The following is a 17,450-nucleotide window of genomic DNA, read 5'->3' on the forward strand; positions in this document are numbered from 1 at the left end:
TAAATTTGCAAGAAGGTAACAGAATTCATTGGAATATTAATTATAATACATCGTTTGGATAAATAATTTTTACATAAGATCATGATTTTCTCCAATCAGCATAAAAGTTTTATAAACACGCTGATTGGTGCATTCAGAATATTTCGATTCTTAGATACGATATTTTATACAATTTTTATGGAAAAAGAAAATATATTTATTTTTAATTTTACTGTTATCATATAATATTGATTTGCTCTTTATTTTAATTGTGATCAATTTATCTTAGTAGGATAAAATTACACATCTCTAATGAATCAGAACAACATTATCTAAAACTTATCTAAAAGCAATCATCTTCGACCAATCATAACAGAAGTTTTCACTTAAAGTAAAGGTTAACTCTGGGCGATGTTCGGTCCTGTGATTGAGCATTGGGTTCAGGCTATGATATATACCGTGGTCGCAAGATGGCGTAATACGTACGACGCTGCTTTTGACGTTCGTGTATGAGTTTTTTTTTGGTTCCTTCTACGTTGAAAACGCGAAGAAGTAATTTTTCCATTAGTGCGTTGCTTGGTCCTCGCTCGTTTGACCGAGAATGCGGTGGAAAGAGTTAGCCGTGATACAAGACGCTCAACTAATCAGGATTTCGATTACAAGTACATAGTACGCGAGACACACGAGGTCCCGCGATTGGCCAGTTTATGAGACGACGATGGCTCCGTGAGGAGAGAGAACATGGCTGCGACGCAAGCCGAGAGCCAACAAAACGATGTGAAGCTGAACGAGTCCGTGAAATGCGCACAGAAACGTCCGCAAGTTGGTGGAAATAGTGCAAGTGGTAGTACAAAGCAGCAGCTGGATCCAGAGCCGGGTGATAAAGTGTCCCGGGGCGCGGCCCAGCTGCTTAAATATGTGAATCGCGGTGGGGACACGGCTTTCGAGATGAGTCAATACCGCGAGGACATTGGTGGACACACTGCCGGTGAAATAAAATCTCCACGAGAGGCCGGCCAAGCTCCCCAGGAGACTATCGGTAAACAGGAGGCCCTTGACGCATCTGGACACGCGGGTCATCCTGGACATCCGTTTGCGCCGAACGTTATACGTGACTACTCTGAAGAGTATACCAATAAATCTAATGAATTTTCCGCCAAACCATTGACCGATTATCAAGGCAAACAGATACCAGAATATGTGACGAAGCATGGAGAATTTCCAGGAATTCATCGACCAGACATGGAAGAACATTATGCTGCTTCTAAGGTCGAATCAAGATTAGCTTATGTAGGAGGTACTCCTGCCAGCTTTCCTGGGCAACCAAGGTTTCTATCGGGTCAAAGTATATCACAAGCCACAGGTCCAACGCCTACTTTGAATCAGTTACTTCAGGCTTCGACACCTGTTCATCGATTCCATGGGAATTATCCTGGGATGGGACCTGAATCTTATCAACAACCGTGGCCTATGCAACGACCACCGGTTGTACCACCTGTATATCCTCAACCTAGCCAACGTCCTCCACAAACGGTAAATAATATAACCACAGTGTTGAAATATAGTGTTGTAGTATATAGTATATTTATTTATATATAGTTGTAATATCTTATATATAGTTCTGATATATGAACATATAATATTATATTGTTTGGATTTATTGAATAATCATTGTTGATATAGGTACGACAAACATGGAAGCATAATAACAGAATCTTATAAAAGAATAAAGAAATATAGTTGTCTTATAGATATCATATATATTCTTGCAATAGAATTAATGTTAAAATTTCATTACATTTATAAAACAAAGTTAAATTATACAAAAATATTCAAACATATATATTACTTGATTATATAATTGATTGATATTTTGTAAATGGTATATTACATCAAATTCAACATTAATAAATAGGGTTCACCGAGACTACATGGAGGACCAGGAGGACCCAGTTCTCCAACTCCTATGCCATACCAACAATATGCCCAACGTTATTCCTCTCCTGCAAGACCCCATACACCTTACAGCCATCATCAGGTAATTAGCTTTAAAAGATACAAGTAATAATGCAAACATATAAAATTATTAACTAATAATATTCTTATATTTTTAGTTAAATTCATATACGACACAAACAAGCCATCCTTCCAGTCTATATACGGAACAAAGAGGATGGAATCAAGGTGGTCCTCCAAATCCTCCACCTCCACCTCCATCTAATCAAGTAAATCCTTCAAGTCAGTCACCTCAAAGAGCTCTCTCTCAGTCTCCAGCACCACCACCATCTGCTTCACCACAACCTCAACCAACTCAATCTCAAGTGAGTATTAAATATATATATTACATATTTGTTTTTTATTTTTGACAACTTTGACAACTAGGTCATATATTATTGGAAATATATAAAATGATCTTTCTGTTTTAGTTACTCATACAAATTTAATAATTTTATTATTTATTGAGTTATAAAATAAAAATTTATAATTATAATGAACATTTCTATACAAAAGTATAATTTATATTCAAGTTACATCTTTAATGATGTAAATACTTTTTTTATTCCTTAAATTTTTATCTTTTATTGAAGGTAATTTAATAGTTTTCTATAAAAAAATCTTTAATGTAAGATAAATAATTCTATCTGGTAAATATGCTATTACTTTTTCCTATTTCTGTTATTTAATTCAGTAATAAATATTACATAATAATATAAAATAAGAAAATCATATATTATAGGGAAGAATGAAAAATAAAAGAAATATAATAAAATCAAAATATTTGCAATATTTGAATTAAAAAAAAATTTGTTTTCTCTTATTTTATGTTTCCTTGTAGTTTGCATTATTTTAATTAGCTATTTTAATTAGCTATATATTTGAGTAATATATTTGCTTTTTTAATTTTTATCGCAATTTCAAAATAAGATAAAAAAGAATAAAAAAGAAATGTGTATTTTTATTAATTATATTATAGTTTTTAGTTGTAATATGTATAGTTTTAGAAAAAAATATTTTAAAACATTTTTTAATTACAAAATATAAAAATTTTAAATAAACAATTAATGATAAAATTAATATTTGTTATTTTTGTTTTTAGAGTTTCCACAATCTACAACAACGATCAACAACACCGAATACTCAAGGAATAGATTCTGGGGTAAGTTTGTCTTCAACATAATCATTTGTTAAATTACTTATACTTTTTAATTTTTTTTTATTTTTTAATTTTTTTTTCGAATATAATTTTGTATGTGACATTACTGTGACTTTCGCCAGGACATGAAAATATTAGCAATTAGTATTAGTATTAAACTTTTTTTAATTTTTCTCATATTATTTTTAAATATTTTTTTATTGTTATTTCATAAAATTTCTTTGAACTCTATGCACATTCTATGAAAAATAAACAGTTCTTGGAACATGTCTTTACATTTTGATATGTATTAGATAAGAATGATATTTGATAAAACTTAACAAACTAATTTATCTTAAACAAAAAAATTAATAAGCTAAAATATATGAAATTTATATTTTTCATTTATATTTTTTAGTTTTTATGTTTACATTTAAAGTATAAATTTCGATGTTTAAACGATATCGATCGACCGATCGATCGATCGATTTATTGATTATTTATCGAATAATTTTCTAAATTACGTATTGTTTCTTTGTTTCAAAATTGGAAAAACCACTATAAATTTCACGTACAATTTTCAATCTAGCTTATAAAATACGTTGTTCTATCGTTTAATTAGATTAAGCAACCAATTGAGATGTTTTGTTCAACATTGTTTGATAGTGCAGTGCATAAGAACAAAATTATGTGATATTAGTCACACAAAACAAATTATAATATAAATATAACTCTGGAAATTGGGAAATAATATTTTTGTGACTTTATTTATGACGTTAAATATTGATGAAATTAACATAGCCCCAATTCGTGTTTGTGGGAATAGAAACTTAATTTAGTTTTTTACGTATCACCCTTTATTATACGTACGGTTATAACGTACGGTGTAGGTGCTGCATACGTTAGAACGACACAGATCGTCCTAACGATCGATATGCTCGGTGACGAGGATTGCGAGTTAGGAATGATAGATAATGTCAGTGTTCATGTGATTCAACGAAATACGAAATATGTGAAGATACGTGACTTGCTAAAATGACCAAAAATATATAACAATTATATACTTGTAAATTAATAGAAAGGGAACGTTTTTGATTCGAAAACGTAAAAAGTGAAAAAAGAAAAAGAAAACGTTTATTAAGTAAAATAGTTTTTTTTTCTTTCTTTCTTTCTTTTTTTTTTTTTTTTTTTTTTTTTCCTTTTTTTTCATTGGGTTCGTTAATGCGACAGAGAATGGGAGAAACAGCACGGATATAGTAACCAAGAGTCCCTCGCACAGCGTTTTTAGAGAGCGACAGCGGCAAGCGGGAAACAGTAAGCGGCAGTGAGTTCGAGTTGGAGAGTAGCCGAACGGCGACGGAAACAACCGAGTGCGAGCGAACGCTTGCCGCGCCACGAAAGAACGCCCTCCAACGAGCTGTTAGACGCGAAATCTGTAAACCGAAGTTACGGAACACTCGATAAAAGAATCACGTTTTCCTTTACGGCCGGCCACATACGCGTGTATGTATCGTACGTATTTAGCCGTTACGGCACAGCTCATCGTATGTAGAAACTCTGTCGATTGCTTACGAGAAACGGACCGTCCATTATAGTTTTCCTTGTCCCGTGATAGACGAACTTCGGGGGGAATTTATTGACACAACATGCGTTTCTCGAGCGATGCAGCACACGGTGCACCCGCAGCAAGAGAGAAAGAGTGACAAGAGCATGCTTCGCTTTACGAACGTTATTTTTACGGTGGTGCGAGTTTTAACCTCGTGACTCTTCGTTCGGAAAAAAAAAAAAGGAAAAAAGAAAAACAAGAAAAGAAAACAAGAAAAAAGAAAGAAAACTTTTTCCAACGACGTTTTAATTATACGTCGTTTCGTAGAGCATGTGAAAAAGCCAAGGGCACGGCATCTTTTCCGTACATCGAACATCATCCTTGAATATTATAGGGTAACGCCTCTGTTTCGATCTCGCGTCATGCCGAGAGACAATCAAATTACGTTCATTTGTCTTCTCTGCTTCTCGTCCAAATGTTTCTTAATACGTATACTCAAGTATTTCGTCGGTATTCTTCCAGAGCAACAACTATTCGCGACCTGGTAGGTGCGATGATATGACTTTTCTCTCTTTCTCTTTACTCGTCTTTCTTCCTCTCCGTGCCTCTCCGTTTTCCCTGCTCGCCCGCCACTCCTGCCCCCACTTTCTCTACTAGTACCACCGCCCCTCTCTCCTGCCCTCGCCTACTCGTCATGCGTGTCGTGCGCGTTCGCTCGCTCACTCGCTCGTGTTCGCTCGTATTCACTCGCTTGCTCGCTCCTTCGTCGTTGTTCGTCGTTTGTATAGTCACTCTCTCACCCGGTTGCAATGTATCGTCGCGACGATTCGTGCAAAGTATATTACAGAAAGTACACGTACAGGCAAGAGCAACAGAAACGTGGAGTCATACGGACAACATTACTACCGATCATGTGCTGTCGACGATATCGTTGTTGTGCCTTAATACGAGCGAGCATTACAATGAATAGTGTTAACCGAGTGTCTGGACATTTTTCGTGGTCAGGATGTGACATACGGATCAAGACGAAAATCACGGGATTACAGGGACGTCTTGCATAAATACCCGTGGATTATCTTCGTCTATCGATATCTTCGCGGGCACGTTTATTGTTTTTCTTCGATTGATTTTTAATGGGAATGTTTTCTCCTTCCGGCAACAGGAATTTTTTTATATTAATCGCGTGAGAAGCAGCAACGCTCACCGTTGCCAGCCACAAGAAAAGAGCTACCGTGTAATTGATCGCTCGAAAGCCGATCGAACGGTGTCACGTCGAACGGTTATTGGACGGTGGCTCCTGGTACGTAACGTTCCTACTGCATCTCCAGAAGATATTTATCGCGTTTTTGTGTGTATCTTTTTGGTAGGAGAGTACACGTAGATTGTTACGAAAAGTGTGATCGTGCAATGAAATCTGAAAAACGCGTAAAATACGCTCATGCCGAGAATAAAGTACGTCGTTGCCATGAAAAAAAAACTGAGGGACACTGATGGTGATTGCGTGTTGTATACACGTAACCGAAGTTCACGTACGAATATGTTTCAAAACATTAGTTATATCGACTATTTTAGTCGTATTACGAAAATACAGGGAAACTCTTTTTATTTGTATTTAAATTATATATTAGTTATGATAATTGAATTTTATATTTCATTTACAGGAATTGTCAGGACAAAATAGTAACGACAGTTCGAATGGACCTGCCTGTCCTGGAACACCAAATTCTCAGGGGATGAGGCCTACCCCTTCGCCTACAGGATCCACAGGTTCACGCTCGATGTCCCCTGCTGTTGGTCCGTTAATTTTCTGTTTTTATCTTCATATTTATGAAAGTCTTATATTTTTCTTTCTTTTCAATTCAAAAGAAGCTAAATTCTATGTATTTTGCATGCAGTTTTGTGTGTATGTTTTCTATGATTTTATGAGTGAAATATGTATAAATATTTTCTTGTCCTTCACAGGTCAACAAAACGTTCAGATGCCTCCACGTCCGTCGAGCAGCCAATCAGACGGTAATGGACCAGCGCGTATGAGTCATTCTCCAATGACGACTCAGGGTATAATATTTACCTTGTCATATTCAAGTATTATTGCCTTCTTAATTATTTTATCAAAATATTTATATTGCATGTAGTTCATTATAAGATCATAATATTTTAATCTATAATTTACAATAACATAATAATCTATAATCTATAATCTATAATCTATAATCAATAATTAATCTATACAAAAAATTCTTAGGAGCGTATCAACAACCATTGGGTCCTTCTACGCACATGCATAGTTATAAAATGAATAGTACTGGTCCTGGTGTAGTACAACCAGGACCAGGTACAGCAAGTCTTGGTGGAATTAACCCAATGGGTGGTGGAATGGGATATTCAGCTGGTGGAACGGCTGCAGGTCAGCCTGGAGGTTATCATGCTCAGAGTACCTATCCACCTCCTCGTCCACATATGCAGTTTCCACAGGGTTATCCTTCTCCAGCTAATTCACAACCACCACCAAATAACCAATATCAACCTCCTAATAGACCAAACAATTTGGTGCAATACCCTCCTTATGCGGTAAGTATAATAATATTCTCTTGAATAGTTTTTATAATATATTTAACATATCAATTATTTTGCAGCATAAAATGGGATTTAATAATGTGCCACCTGGAATGCCTCCTAGTCCAGGACCTCCTCAAGTTTATGCAGTTAGCGGAGCAACTGGTGGCATGGTACCTCCTGGTACCCCAAGTGTAGCTGTAATAGGTAATATGGGACCTCCAGCAAGTTCTATGGGTCCTCCACCACCTTCACCCAATCATGTGAGCAATCAGCCACCACCTCCAAGCTCAGCAGTACCACATATTCATACCCCTGCTGCAACACCACCACTTAATCATGAAGGAAGTCCAATGCCACCACCAAGCACTACTCCTAATTCACATCCTACATCGACGCCTACTCCGACGAGTCACAATTCTACTGATCTTACACCGGAGACTTCCAATGATAGTGGAATAACCACTACTGCTTCTGGTATATTATTTTTCTACTAAAGTTTTTAAGTAAAGTTTTTTCAATGAAAAGTGTTCCATATGTGCGTGATTCATTAAAATAATAATCAAGAAATTATTTTACCTATAAGATGAATAAGAAAAATTGCTGAAATATATTTTACATGATGTAGGTACATCGTCTATTAACGTTACTTCAACTTCAAGTGGTACTGTTACATCAGTTATAACAACAGGTCCAGATGGTACATCCTTAGATGAGGGTTCACAACAATCAACATTGTCAAATGCATCAGCTGGTTAGTAATTTCTCCTACATAATGAAAATTATAAATATATCGACAAAAGTGAAGTTAGATATAAGTATATATAATTTGTACTATTCATTATTAATTTTTTGTTTAATCTTTATATTTAAAAATTATATTTAATTATACTCTGCAGCCTCAGGAGAAGATGCAGCTTTCACACCAAAGGTCCGTAAAGAAATGTTAGGTGGATATCACAGTCATCCTGCAACACCACAAAGTACAGTCCCATCTCCTGGTGCTGCTAGCATTAATTCGATTCATGAGGAATATCCTGATATGAATAGTCCAGGCTGGCCACGTACTCCTGCTAGTCCTGTATGTATTGTATTTTCTGATATATATTATTTAATATAAAATAGTTTTGCATTCAAAATAGATATTTAAATTTGCATGATAAGTGTTTCAAAAGAATTATTTTATATATTTATATTATGTGGGTTTATAATTTAATATTAGATTCTTGAAACTTTCAATATTTTGATATTTTACAGGTGTTTAACAGTCATGTGCCTCAAGACCCATACAGATCTAAGGTTATTATTTTTTAAATCTAAGTATTTCTTACATTTAGTTTATATTATACCAAATCTATGTTTGAAGCTTTATTTTTTTATGATTTGCTTCACTTTTGCTTTATATGTAATTCTGTCTTTTTCTGTTGCACGGTAGAGAGGCATACAAAATTACTTCCTTAAATTAATGATTTACAAAATGAAAAATCATTAATTTTATAATAACGAATCTTAGTTATTACTAATCTATTAAAAAAAAAAAAAATAAAGAAAAATACACTATATTTTTAATATTATTATAATCATTTTTCAACTTAAAACTATTTTATATAGGTTAGCTATGCAGAAATAGTAATGTCGTAAAATTCTTAGATTGCATTGCAAGAAAATTTTTAGGTGATCATTATATACCATTGTGTTAAAATTGTCCGTTATTATATAGTAAATATTCAATCTATACAACAATAACTTTGAATTTCAAAGAAAGACTAGGAGATGAATTATTTATTGCATTGATATTATTTCATGTTTGCATTATTCCTCATTTTTTTACATTTTATTTTATTAAATTGCACGAAGTAAAATATAATCTTAATCAATATTTGTATTTCTACTATCTAGATATTATCACCAGTACTATATAATTAAGAAAATATAATATAATTTAGTAATAAGGCTTCATATAGTTGCCATAAAATAATGTAATAAACAAGTCTACAAATTTCTATTTCCTGTACATTACATTAATCAAGTGTACGTGTGTATATATTTACATCATCATTAACAACTATAACAGTAGAATCATAATTAGAATAACTTAGGAAACTATATGATATTTATTAGAATATAAAACTTTTCAGAAACCAGACAGCTTAGCAAAGCTTTATGAGATGGACGATTCAATGGAACGAAGAACATGGTTAGACAAATTAGTTTCTTTCATGGAAGAACGAAGAACTCCAATCACTAGCTGTCCAACAATCTCCAAGAACCCCCTCGACCTATTCCGGCTATACCTCTACGTGAAGGATAGGGGGGGCTTCATGGAGGTATGCAAGGTGCAGTGTAGTTCCATCTAGCCCTTGGTGTCTTATGTAGTTTTATTGTCTTATTGTGTTTCATTTTCCTTTTATGCTCTAAGTATATTTGAAGTGCCTTGTGAACGTTTCATTAGTTCTATATATATATGTATGTATATATGCATATGTATGTGTATATATATATGTATATATATGTATATATGTATATATATATAATTTATTGTACTATATTCCGTCGATGGTTATTTATATTACGTCGGCGATAATCTTGATAGTTCGGTATACTATATAATAGATAAAGTGCTTCATTTATATATCTGTGCTGCATCATGCATGAAGTTACACTTTTTTGCTATTAGTGTCTTTCTTCTTGTATTCTAAATATTAACGTAATAAGAAGGAACAAAAAGTAGGAGATAAAAAAAATATTTAACACATATATTCTAGAAGTCATACTATATGGGAACAGCCTGATCTACGAACCTTGGTGCTATATGGAATTATTCTAATAGTCAGTGAAGATAAATTTTTAATCTGAATATAAAATGATGGTAATTCGATAGAGTGAAATTTTATGTATATTCATGATTTTTTCATAGGTGCATGTTAAAGCGTGCACATGGGTGCGTATGTAAAATTACATACTCACTAGATATTCAATTTGTCGAAATCCAGAAAGTAATTTTGAAATGATATTCTAATTTGTTGCTGCATTGTATATTCTAAGTGTTTTTTTTTTCTCGATATTGATTTGTTGTTAATGTCAACTTTTAGCAACAATTGTAAAGACAAAATGAAAAATGAAAGTAATCTACTTTAGGTAACGAAGAATAAAACATGGAAAGATATCGCTGGATCACTGGGTATTGGCGCAAGTAGTAGCGCAGCATATACATTACGGAAACATTATACTAAACATTTATTGGCATTCGAATGTCACTTCGATCGTGGTGGTGTAGACCCACAACCTATTATAAATCAAGTTGAAGCTGGTTCCAAGAAAAAAGCAAATAAAGGAACAGCTTCTGTACCATCACCTGGTAAATAATAACATTCATATAGAATATAATCCTATAATATATAAAACAATTCCTAATAATAATATAAAATTATAGGTTCTTCCAATTCGCAAGATTCCTTCCCTGCTGCTGGCTCTAGTAATGCTTCAATGGATGGTTATGGTAGCTATCAAAGTAGTTATGCTGGTGGTACACCAGGAGGACCTACATCAGAATATACACCTCCTCCGCCAAGACCACCTAGCCAAAGTAGCGCTCCTTCTCCACATCAAGGTATACAAAAATTATATAATAATTTGCATAATTCTTGTAAAAATATATCCCATAATTTAATGTTGACTTATACCCTAAATTAAAAAATTTAAGGAATACAACAAAGCAGTTACCAGACAACAGGTTCCTATCAAAATTATCCTCAGGATCAATATATACGACCGCAAGGAAATGCATTATCTCAGCAAGCAGAATTCAATCAACCTTATTCACCTCGTTCACATTATCCTCCTTATGTACCAGATGTTGACAGGTAAAATTACATATTAATTTTCTATTATCTTACAATTTATTTTTAGAAATATATAAGTCGATATAAAGTTCTTTGTCAAACAGAGGCTATCCTAGTGGAAATATGCCACCAAATACGGCCAGTGGACAAGATATGTATAATAGATATAGCAGTAGTCAGCAACCAGGAAATTATCCAACGGGAACGCCACCTAATGCTCGGAGCAATAGCTATCCTTCCGCGCCACAAGCTCATCCATCTAGTGTATCTCAACAAACGGCTACGAGTCAACCTTCTTCACCTTCGCAGCCTCCATCTGCCTCATCGTATTCTTGTCCTCAAGATTATTATCGACAAGAACAGGTAACGATATTTAATAATAATTTGTTAATTATATCATAATTATTGAAATTCACGAGACATAAATACGTTTGAAATTTAAGGCTGGTTATGGAGGTCCTGGAGGAAGTCAGATTTATACTCCTGGTGCATCTTCAAATAAAAACATGCCACCACCACCTCCAGGTCCTAGCCAACCTAGGCGTCATCCTGATTTTGCCAAAGACCAACAATATCCTCAATATAATCAACAGCGACCAGCATATCCAGGTAAATTTAATTCAGTTAAAAATGTTTTCTTTTAAGGATCGTTAGTGTTAAAAGCATACGTAATGCGCCTATAGTTGCAGGATGGCCAAGTACAACCAGTCAGTATAATAGCAGTAGTGGAAATAATAGAGTTCAGTATCCAAATCAACAAAATCAGCCTCAAGCTCCACAACAGCAACAACCACAGCAACAACCACAACAACCACCGCCTCCTGTTGCCTCTGCATCTTCAGCTGCTTCCGCCGTTGGAGCTATAACTTCTGGTCAACAATGGGGCAGTCAACAACCAAACAGGACTTCTTCTCAACCAAGTTTGAATACTATAGGAGGTCATACACCTCCACCGTGGGATCATCGTTACTCTAATCAACCATCACCTTTATACCCACCACCAGGAACACATCAGGTATGTTTTTTTACCTTTTATATATAAATTTCTTATTTTATCATATCCGTTATTTGAAGCATATATTACAATTATAAATGATTCTGTTTACTATAGAATCAATTAGGAATGAGTCCTATAATGAGCCAACAGCCTACTTCAAAGAGAGAAATGACGTTTCCTCCTGATAGCGTAGAAGCTGTTACGCCATTGTTATATAAACGACGAAAATTAACTCGTGCTGACGTTGCTCCTGTGGAAGCTTGGCGCATAATGATGGCCTTGCGTTCAGGATTACTTGCTGAAAGCTGTTGGGCTCTTGACGTATTGAACATTTTATTATTTGATGATTCTTGTGTAAGTAGATTGATTATATATATTTATTAAATTGACTATGTATATATATATATATAAATTAGAATATAAGACTGAATGGAATCTTATCGCTATTATTCAGGTAAGTTATTTTGGATTGACGCATTTACCCGGATTATTGGATGTCTTATTGGAACATTTTTCACGATCCTTGTCGGATATGTTCGAATCTTCTGCCAACGATGACGATCATTACTGGAGTCAACCAGCCAATGGACCTGAAGTTGATTTGGGAGCTGTAACACGTCCCATAGATCCAGAAGATCGGACTAAGTTGCTCTCTTCATCGAATTATACGTTTTTGTCGAGGCGTGGACGTCCTGTGAAGATCGTGCCTAGGGATGACGACATATTTGTCTTGGACTCTCGAAGGAGCTGGGATCATCAAGAGTGCGAAGTAGATACGGAGCCGTGGCAGGTCGACACGAGCGCCACAAAGTATATAGTGACGTGTTTTCAATCAGAGATATGTTCGGTACCGTTCGCGCGCCTCCTCAGGGACGAGAAGCCGCCGCTCTTGCAGAAGGAGGTTGAACACAACATTGACTCGAAGGATGAGTTTAAAATGGAAGCAGGCTCAACGGAGATTACTGAGTACTCTCACAAGTTCACAGAATCCGGCGGTGAATCGAGTGAAAAACCAAAGGATAATAATGGTGAACGTAAACAATTAGATAAGAAGAAAAAAACGAAAACATTGAGCGACGTTTTATCTAGGATTAAAAGAGAGCCGGTCGAGATGAACGATCTTACACGAGAGTTATTTGAGAAAAAACATGATGGTTATAAAAAGGATACAGATGGTGAGACAAAGGCGAATAACAACATGGGAGAACACTTTGTAGATATACCGTCACAAAAAAGCGATGAGGAAGGACAACAATCGGTACCTACACAGAATGGATTAAATGATTCTGCGACAGTTATCAGCAACGTCGATTTGGAGAAGGTCGATATTAAGTCCGAGAGCGAAGAGCAAGAATCGCCGAGAGACGATAACGAGGGACCAAGATTACAGATAAGAGATCCTGCCGGTACCTTGAAGAGGAGACGAATAAGCGATTATGAGGATGAAAGTTATTCACGTGACGAAGCGAGTCTTTATCTCGTTACGGAGACGCAGGATAATTTGGCGCGTCGTTGCGTCTGTCTTTCCACTATCCTGAGGAACCTCACGTTCATACCAGGAAATGAGGCTGAATTTGCAAAGAACGTCACATTTCTCAGCCTACTTGGCAAACTCTTGTTGCTTTATCATGAGCACCCAGCGAGGGCACAAAAGACACGGAATTATGACAGAGAGGAAGATGCGGATTTTGCGGATTCCTGTAGCAGTTTGCAAGGTGAAAGCGAATGGTGGTGGGACTTTTTGCATCATATAAGAGAAAACATATTAGTGATGGCAGCGAATATAGCTGGCCATATGGATCTGAGCCAACATCCTGAGGAGATATCTCGTCCAGTTCTCGATGGTCTTTTACACTGGGCCGTATGTCCTGCAGCACATGGCCAGGATCCCTTCCCAACGGTTGGTCCAAATTCGGCTCTCTCGCCACAGAGACTTGCTCTAGAGGCACTTTGCAAGCTTTGCGTAACCGAATGCAACGTTGATCTGGTTGTTGCGACGCCGCCTTATTCGAGACTTCAGAGGCTCTGCTCTGTTTTAACCAGGCTTCTTTGTCGAAGCGAGGAACAAGTTCTCCGTGAATTTGGTGTAAATCTCTTACACTTCTTATCAGCAGCCGACAGCGGAGTGGCACGTACTATTGCCCTACAAACACCCTGCATAACGCTCTTGGTTTCGTTCATCGAGTATGCCGAAACGAGCGCTATAGGTGTTGCGAATCAGCATGGTCTTGCGGCTCTACGCGATAACCCCGAGTCCATGGGCACCAGCTTAGATATGTTACGACGCGCTGCCGGTACGCTACTCAATCTCGCCAGGCATCCAGACAACAGGACTCTTCTCCTACAACACGAATCACGTTTGCTCGCACTCGTTATGAGCCAGATTCTGGATCAGCAAGTTGCCGCGATCGTTGCGCGTGTGCTATTCCAGTGTTCCAGGGGTACGTAACTCTGATGATCACCTGCCGACGACTACGTTCTTCTTCGTCCGTCTTTATCATCTCCGTCTCTGTGCCCGTACGTATTATCTAGATTGTGAAAGGAGAAAAGAAAAAAAGGAGTGTTTTGACCGAATGACGATGATAATGATAATGAATGATAATGGTGATAAAATGGTGGTATTGGTGATGATAGTGCTCGATGGTGATGGCACCAGGCTGAACGGGTAAGTCGATTGAACAATAACCGAACAGAAATTTATATCGGCCATCCGTCGTGCCGTGGTGTGCGAGTCCTAGTGATATGTGGAGACTTTCTCGTGGGCCCAGAGAGCGGTTGGAAGATGGCCAAGAGGTCAAAAAGTGTGCGAATGTACAAGCGCATAAGAGAGAGCGAAAAACGCGCGAATGAAAGATAGAGAGAAAGAGAGTGAGAAAGAGAGAAAGAGGGCGAGAGAGTTAGTCATGTGCGTGTGTGTGAGAAAGAAAGAGAGCAAGAGAGAGAGAGAGAGAGAAAGAAAGAAAGTATGAGAGAGAGAGAGAGAAAGAAAGAGAGAAAGAGAGAGAAAGAGGAAACAAAAGGAGAATAATAAAGAAAAAAGGATGGAACTAGTGCGAACACGAGAGTAGACGAGAGAAAAACGAAACGTCGGAGAATGCCATGGCAGCGCAATTGTAGTTTTATATTTGAGGTATAAACAAAAAGTAAGAATGTTAATTATCGGTGTTAGCGCGTAGGGTATACTCGACGTCGTGCTCGCAGCCATCGGCGTATACCTTCCCCTTCGTGAATTGGATAATTAATATCGACTAGTGTAAGATATTTCATAGTAAAATGAGAGGAACAAAAGGGAAGAAAGGAAGGAAGAAAAACTCAAAGAAGAGGCAACGGTCAGCTGCATAATAATATATTATTAAAATCCAACAGAAAGAAAAAAAAGAAAAGAAACGTATGTCGACGATGAACCTAAAATGGTGCGATGTGGAAAAAACGATAATATATCGGGTGACGATTATTATATATATAAATATTAACGATAGTATAATGCAAATTTTTATATTTGCATGTTTTGTGCTGTAATTAGCGAGTAATTAAGATATTTTGTAGATAACACACAAACACACACACACTTCCATTGAATCTTTAATTCAATTTTTCGTGCCGCGTCGCGTCAGCGCGAAAGGAGAATGCGCGCGCGTAGCTTAAAAACACGGCGCTGCAAGAGTCTCGATTTTAGAAGCACAGGCAAACAAAGCTAGGACTGAAGAAAGACATTGCTAATGATGAGAGAATGAGAGAGAAAGAGAGAGAGAGAAAGAGAGAGAGAAAGAGAAACATGTTGCGTGATGTTATGTTGTTGCTGTTGAATGAAAATATTAAGAGAGTAAGAGAGAGAGAGAGAGAGAGAGAGAGAGCGAATGATAAAGATGGAATGAAGATAGAGCGGGAGATTATAGAATGAGGAGATAAGGAGAGAGAATGAAATAAAAATTTAGAGCGGTGCGAGAAAAAGGACAGAGGAGAGAGAGAGAGAGAGAGAGAGAGAGAGAGAGAGAGAGAGAGAGAGAGAGAGAGCGAAAGAGTTATATGCCGAATGAGCGCGCGCGTTGTGCAATGTGTGTGAGTGTGTGTGTATGTAGAGAAAGAGAGAGAGAGAGAGAGAGAGAGAGAGAGAGAGAGAGGGCGTGAAAAGAATGATGATATACGAGAAAAACACGAATGCATGTGAGAGTAGTAGTGAGCGCGATTGATGGTCACGATAGAGCGTATATATATATATTATATTGAAGGACGAGGAAGAAGTATGAGGATGCGCATGCGCGTTAACACGCGTTCATCTGAACATATATGATGCGTAGCAGTATATAATTCTGTATCTAAAGCAGAGCCGTTGGGTGTGGAGAAAGGGAAGGGGAGGGTGTGTTTGTAGAATGAGAGAAAGAAAGCGAGAGCGTGAGAGAGAGAAAGAAAGAGAGAGAGAAAGAAAGAGAGAGAGAGAGAGAGAGTACGAAACAAATGCTCAAGTATGCGTTGTTGCGTGCACGAAGGATGGGGGTGCTGGTAGAGAGAGAGGGGTGGGGACAGTGTCTGTGAAAGAACAGCTTATGATAAAAAGGAAAAAAAAAAGAAAAAGAAATAAGAAATGAGTATGTCGAACGATCACTTAAGTATATCAGATTTCGCATTTCAGTGGATTTCATTTTCGATGGCTTCCTAAAAAAAAAAAAAAAGAGAATTGAAAGTAGCGATGTCTAACTGCAGTCTTTGGAATAAATCATATTTATAAACGTAATAAAATGCCGTTGTGATAAACTAACGCAGAAGAACGATTATAGTAAAAGCTCCGGGGTGATTATGTACTAAATGACTATAAAGAGAAAAAAGAAAAGAAGAAGAATTTAAACTTAAGATCGATCGTGCCATTAAACGACTGTAAGGGGGATATATTTATAACCAAGACTTTATGCTTTTTAAAGTGCATATATTATTGTAAAACTAACAAATACCGATTGTCAGCTTCTGCACATATTTTGAGGATTCTTGCATATACATTTACCTAATGTAAATCCCACTTGATCATCCATGCAACGGTAATGCATTGACTTGTTGTTGCACACCTTCCACTGGTACTTCCTTACTCAGTAGCGAAAGATCTAACCGACGAAATTAAGTTACAGAGCAATAGCTATAAAGATTTGGATTTAATTTAAAGTAATTAGGAGATAATAAGTTAAACAGAACACTTTCCCTGGTCCCGGCTTCTCCCCAACCCCAAAGTATCCTACTCTATAGATATCTACATACGTGTAGCTCTTAAATTATTTACTTTAGTTCGAGTGGAGATGCCTGTAAGTGTAATTTACTAAGACTTTTTGTAAATAAATTATGAAATAAACTAGACGTACTTTATCCAGATGGATATGCAATCTGACTTCAAAAGATAAAAAATGTAGGACG

At 36.5% G+C, this 17,450-nt stretch overlaps 1 protein-coding gene across 7 annotated transcripts; it reads left to right on the forward strand.

Moving 5' to 3' along the window:
- Nucleotides 1–416: 416 nt before the first annotated feature.
- LOC124426135 (trithorax group protein osa) lies at nucleotides 417–17,406 on the forward strand. 7 transcript variants are annotated; one of them, XM_046967444.1, is made up of 20 exons: nucleotides 417–1,512; nucleotides 1,895–2,017; nucleotides 2,094–2,300; nucleotides 3,077–3,136; nucleotides 6,320–6,452; nucleotides 6,621–6,716; nucleotides 6,904–7,229; nucleotides 7,295–7,691; nucleotides 7,843–7,968; nucleotides 8,114–8,295; nucleotides 8,472–8,513; nucleotides 9,353–9,550; nucleotides 10,353–10,572; nucleotides 10,648–10,824; nucleotides 10,918–11,077; nucleotides 11,161–11,419; nucleotides 11,500–11,665; nucleotides 11,746–12,071; nucleotides 12,168–12,407; nucleotides 12,508–17,406. In XM_046967444.1, the coding sequence occupies exons 1-20, from the start codon at nucleotides 721–723 to the stop codon at nucleotides 14,500–14,502; spliced, it is 6,225 nt and encodes a 2,074-aa protein (XP_046823400.1). In that variant the 5' UTR covers nucleotides 417–720; the 3' UTR covers nucleotides 14,503–17,406. The 7 variants fall into 7 exon arrangements, with proteins under 7 accessions (XP_046823400.1, XP_046823399.1, XP_046823398.1 ...); XM_046967443.1 differs by having other exon boundaries at nucleotides 418–1,512; nucleotides 9,353–9,541; nucleotides 11,146–11,419; nucleotides 11,740–12,071; XM_046967442.1 differs by having other exon boundaries at nucleotides 419–1,512; nucleotides 11,146–11,419; nucleotides 11,740–12,071.
- Nucleotides 17,407–17,450: the final 44 nt, after the last annotated feature.

This window comes from Vespa crabro, chromosome 8, assembly GCF_910589235.1.
Source record: "Vespa crabro chromosome 8, iyVesCrab1.2, whole genome shotgun sequence".
Taxonomy (NCBI): domain Eukaryota; kingdom Metazoa; phylum Arthropoda; class Insecta; order Hymenoptera; family Vespidae; genus Vespa; species Vespa crabro.

Bases quoted from the DNA above. Each gene is read 5' to 3' on its own strand.
- LOC124426135 (XM_046967442.1), top strand. From the start codon at position 721: ATGGCTGCGACGCAAGCCGAGAGCCAACAAAACGATGTGAAGCTGAAC. The intron at 6,717-6,903 runs GTATAATATTTA...AAAAATTCTTAG, and splicing joins TTCTCCAATGACGACTCAGG to GAGCGTATCAACAACCATTG. The intron at 10,825-10,917 runs GTATACAAAAAT...AAAAAATTTAAG, and splicing joins CGCTCCTTCTCCACATCAAG to GAATACAACAAAGCAGTTAC.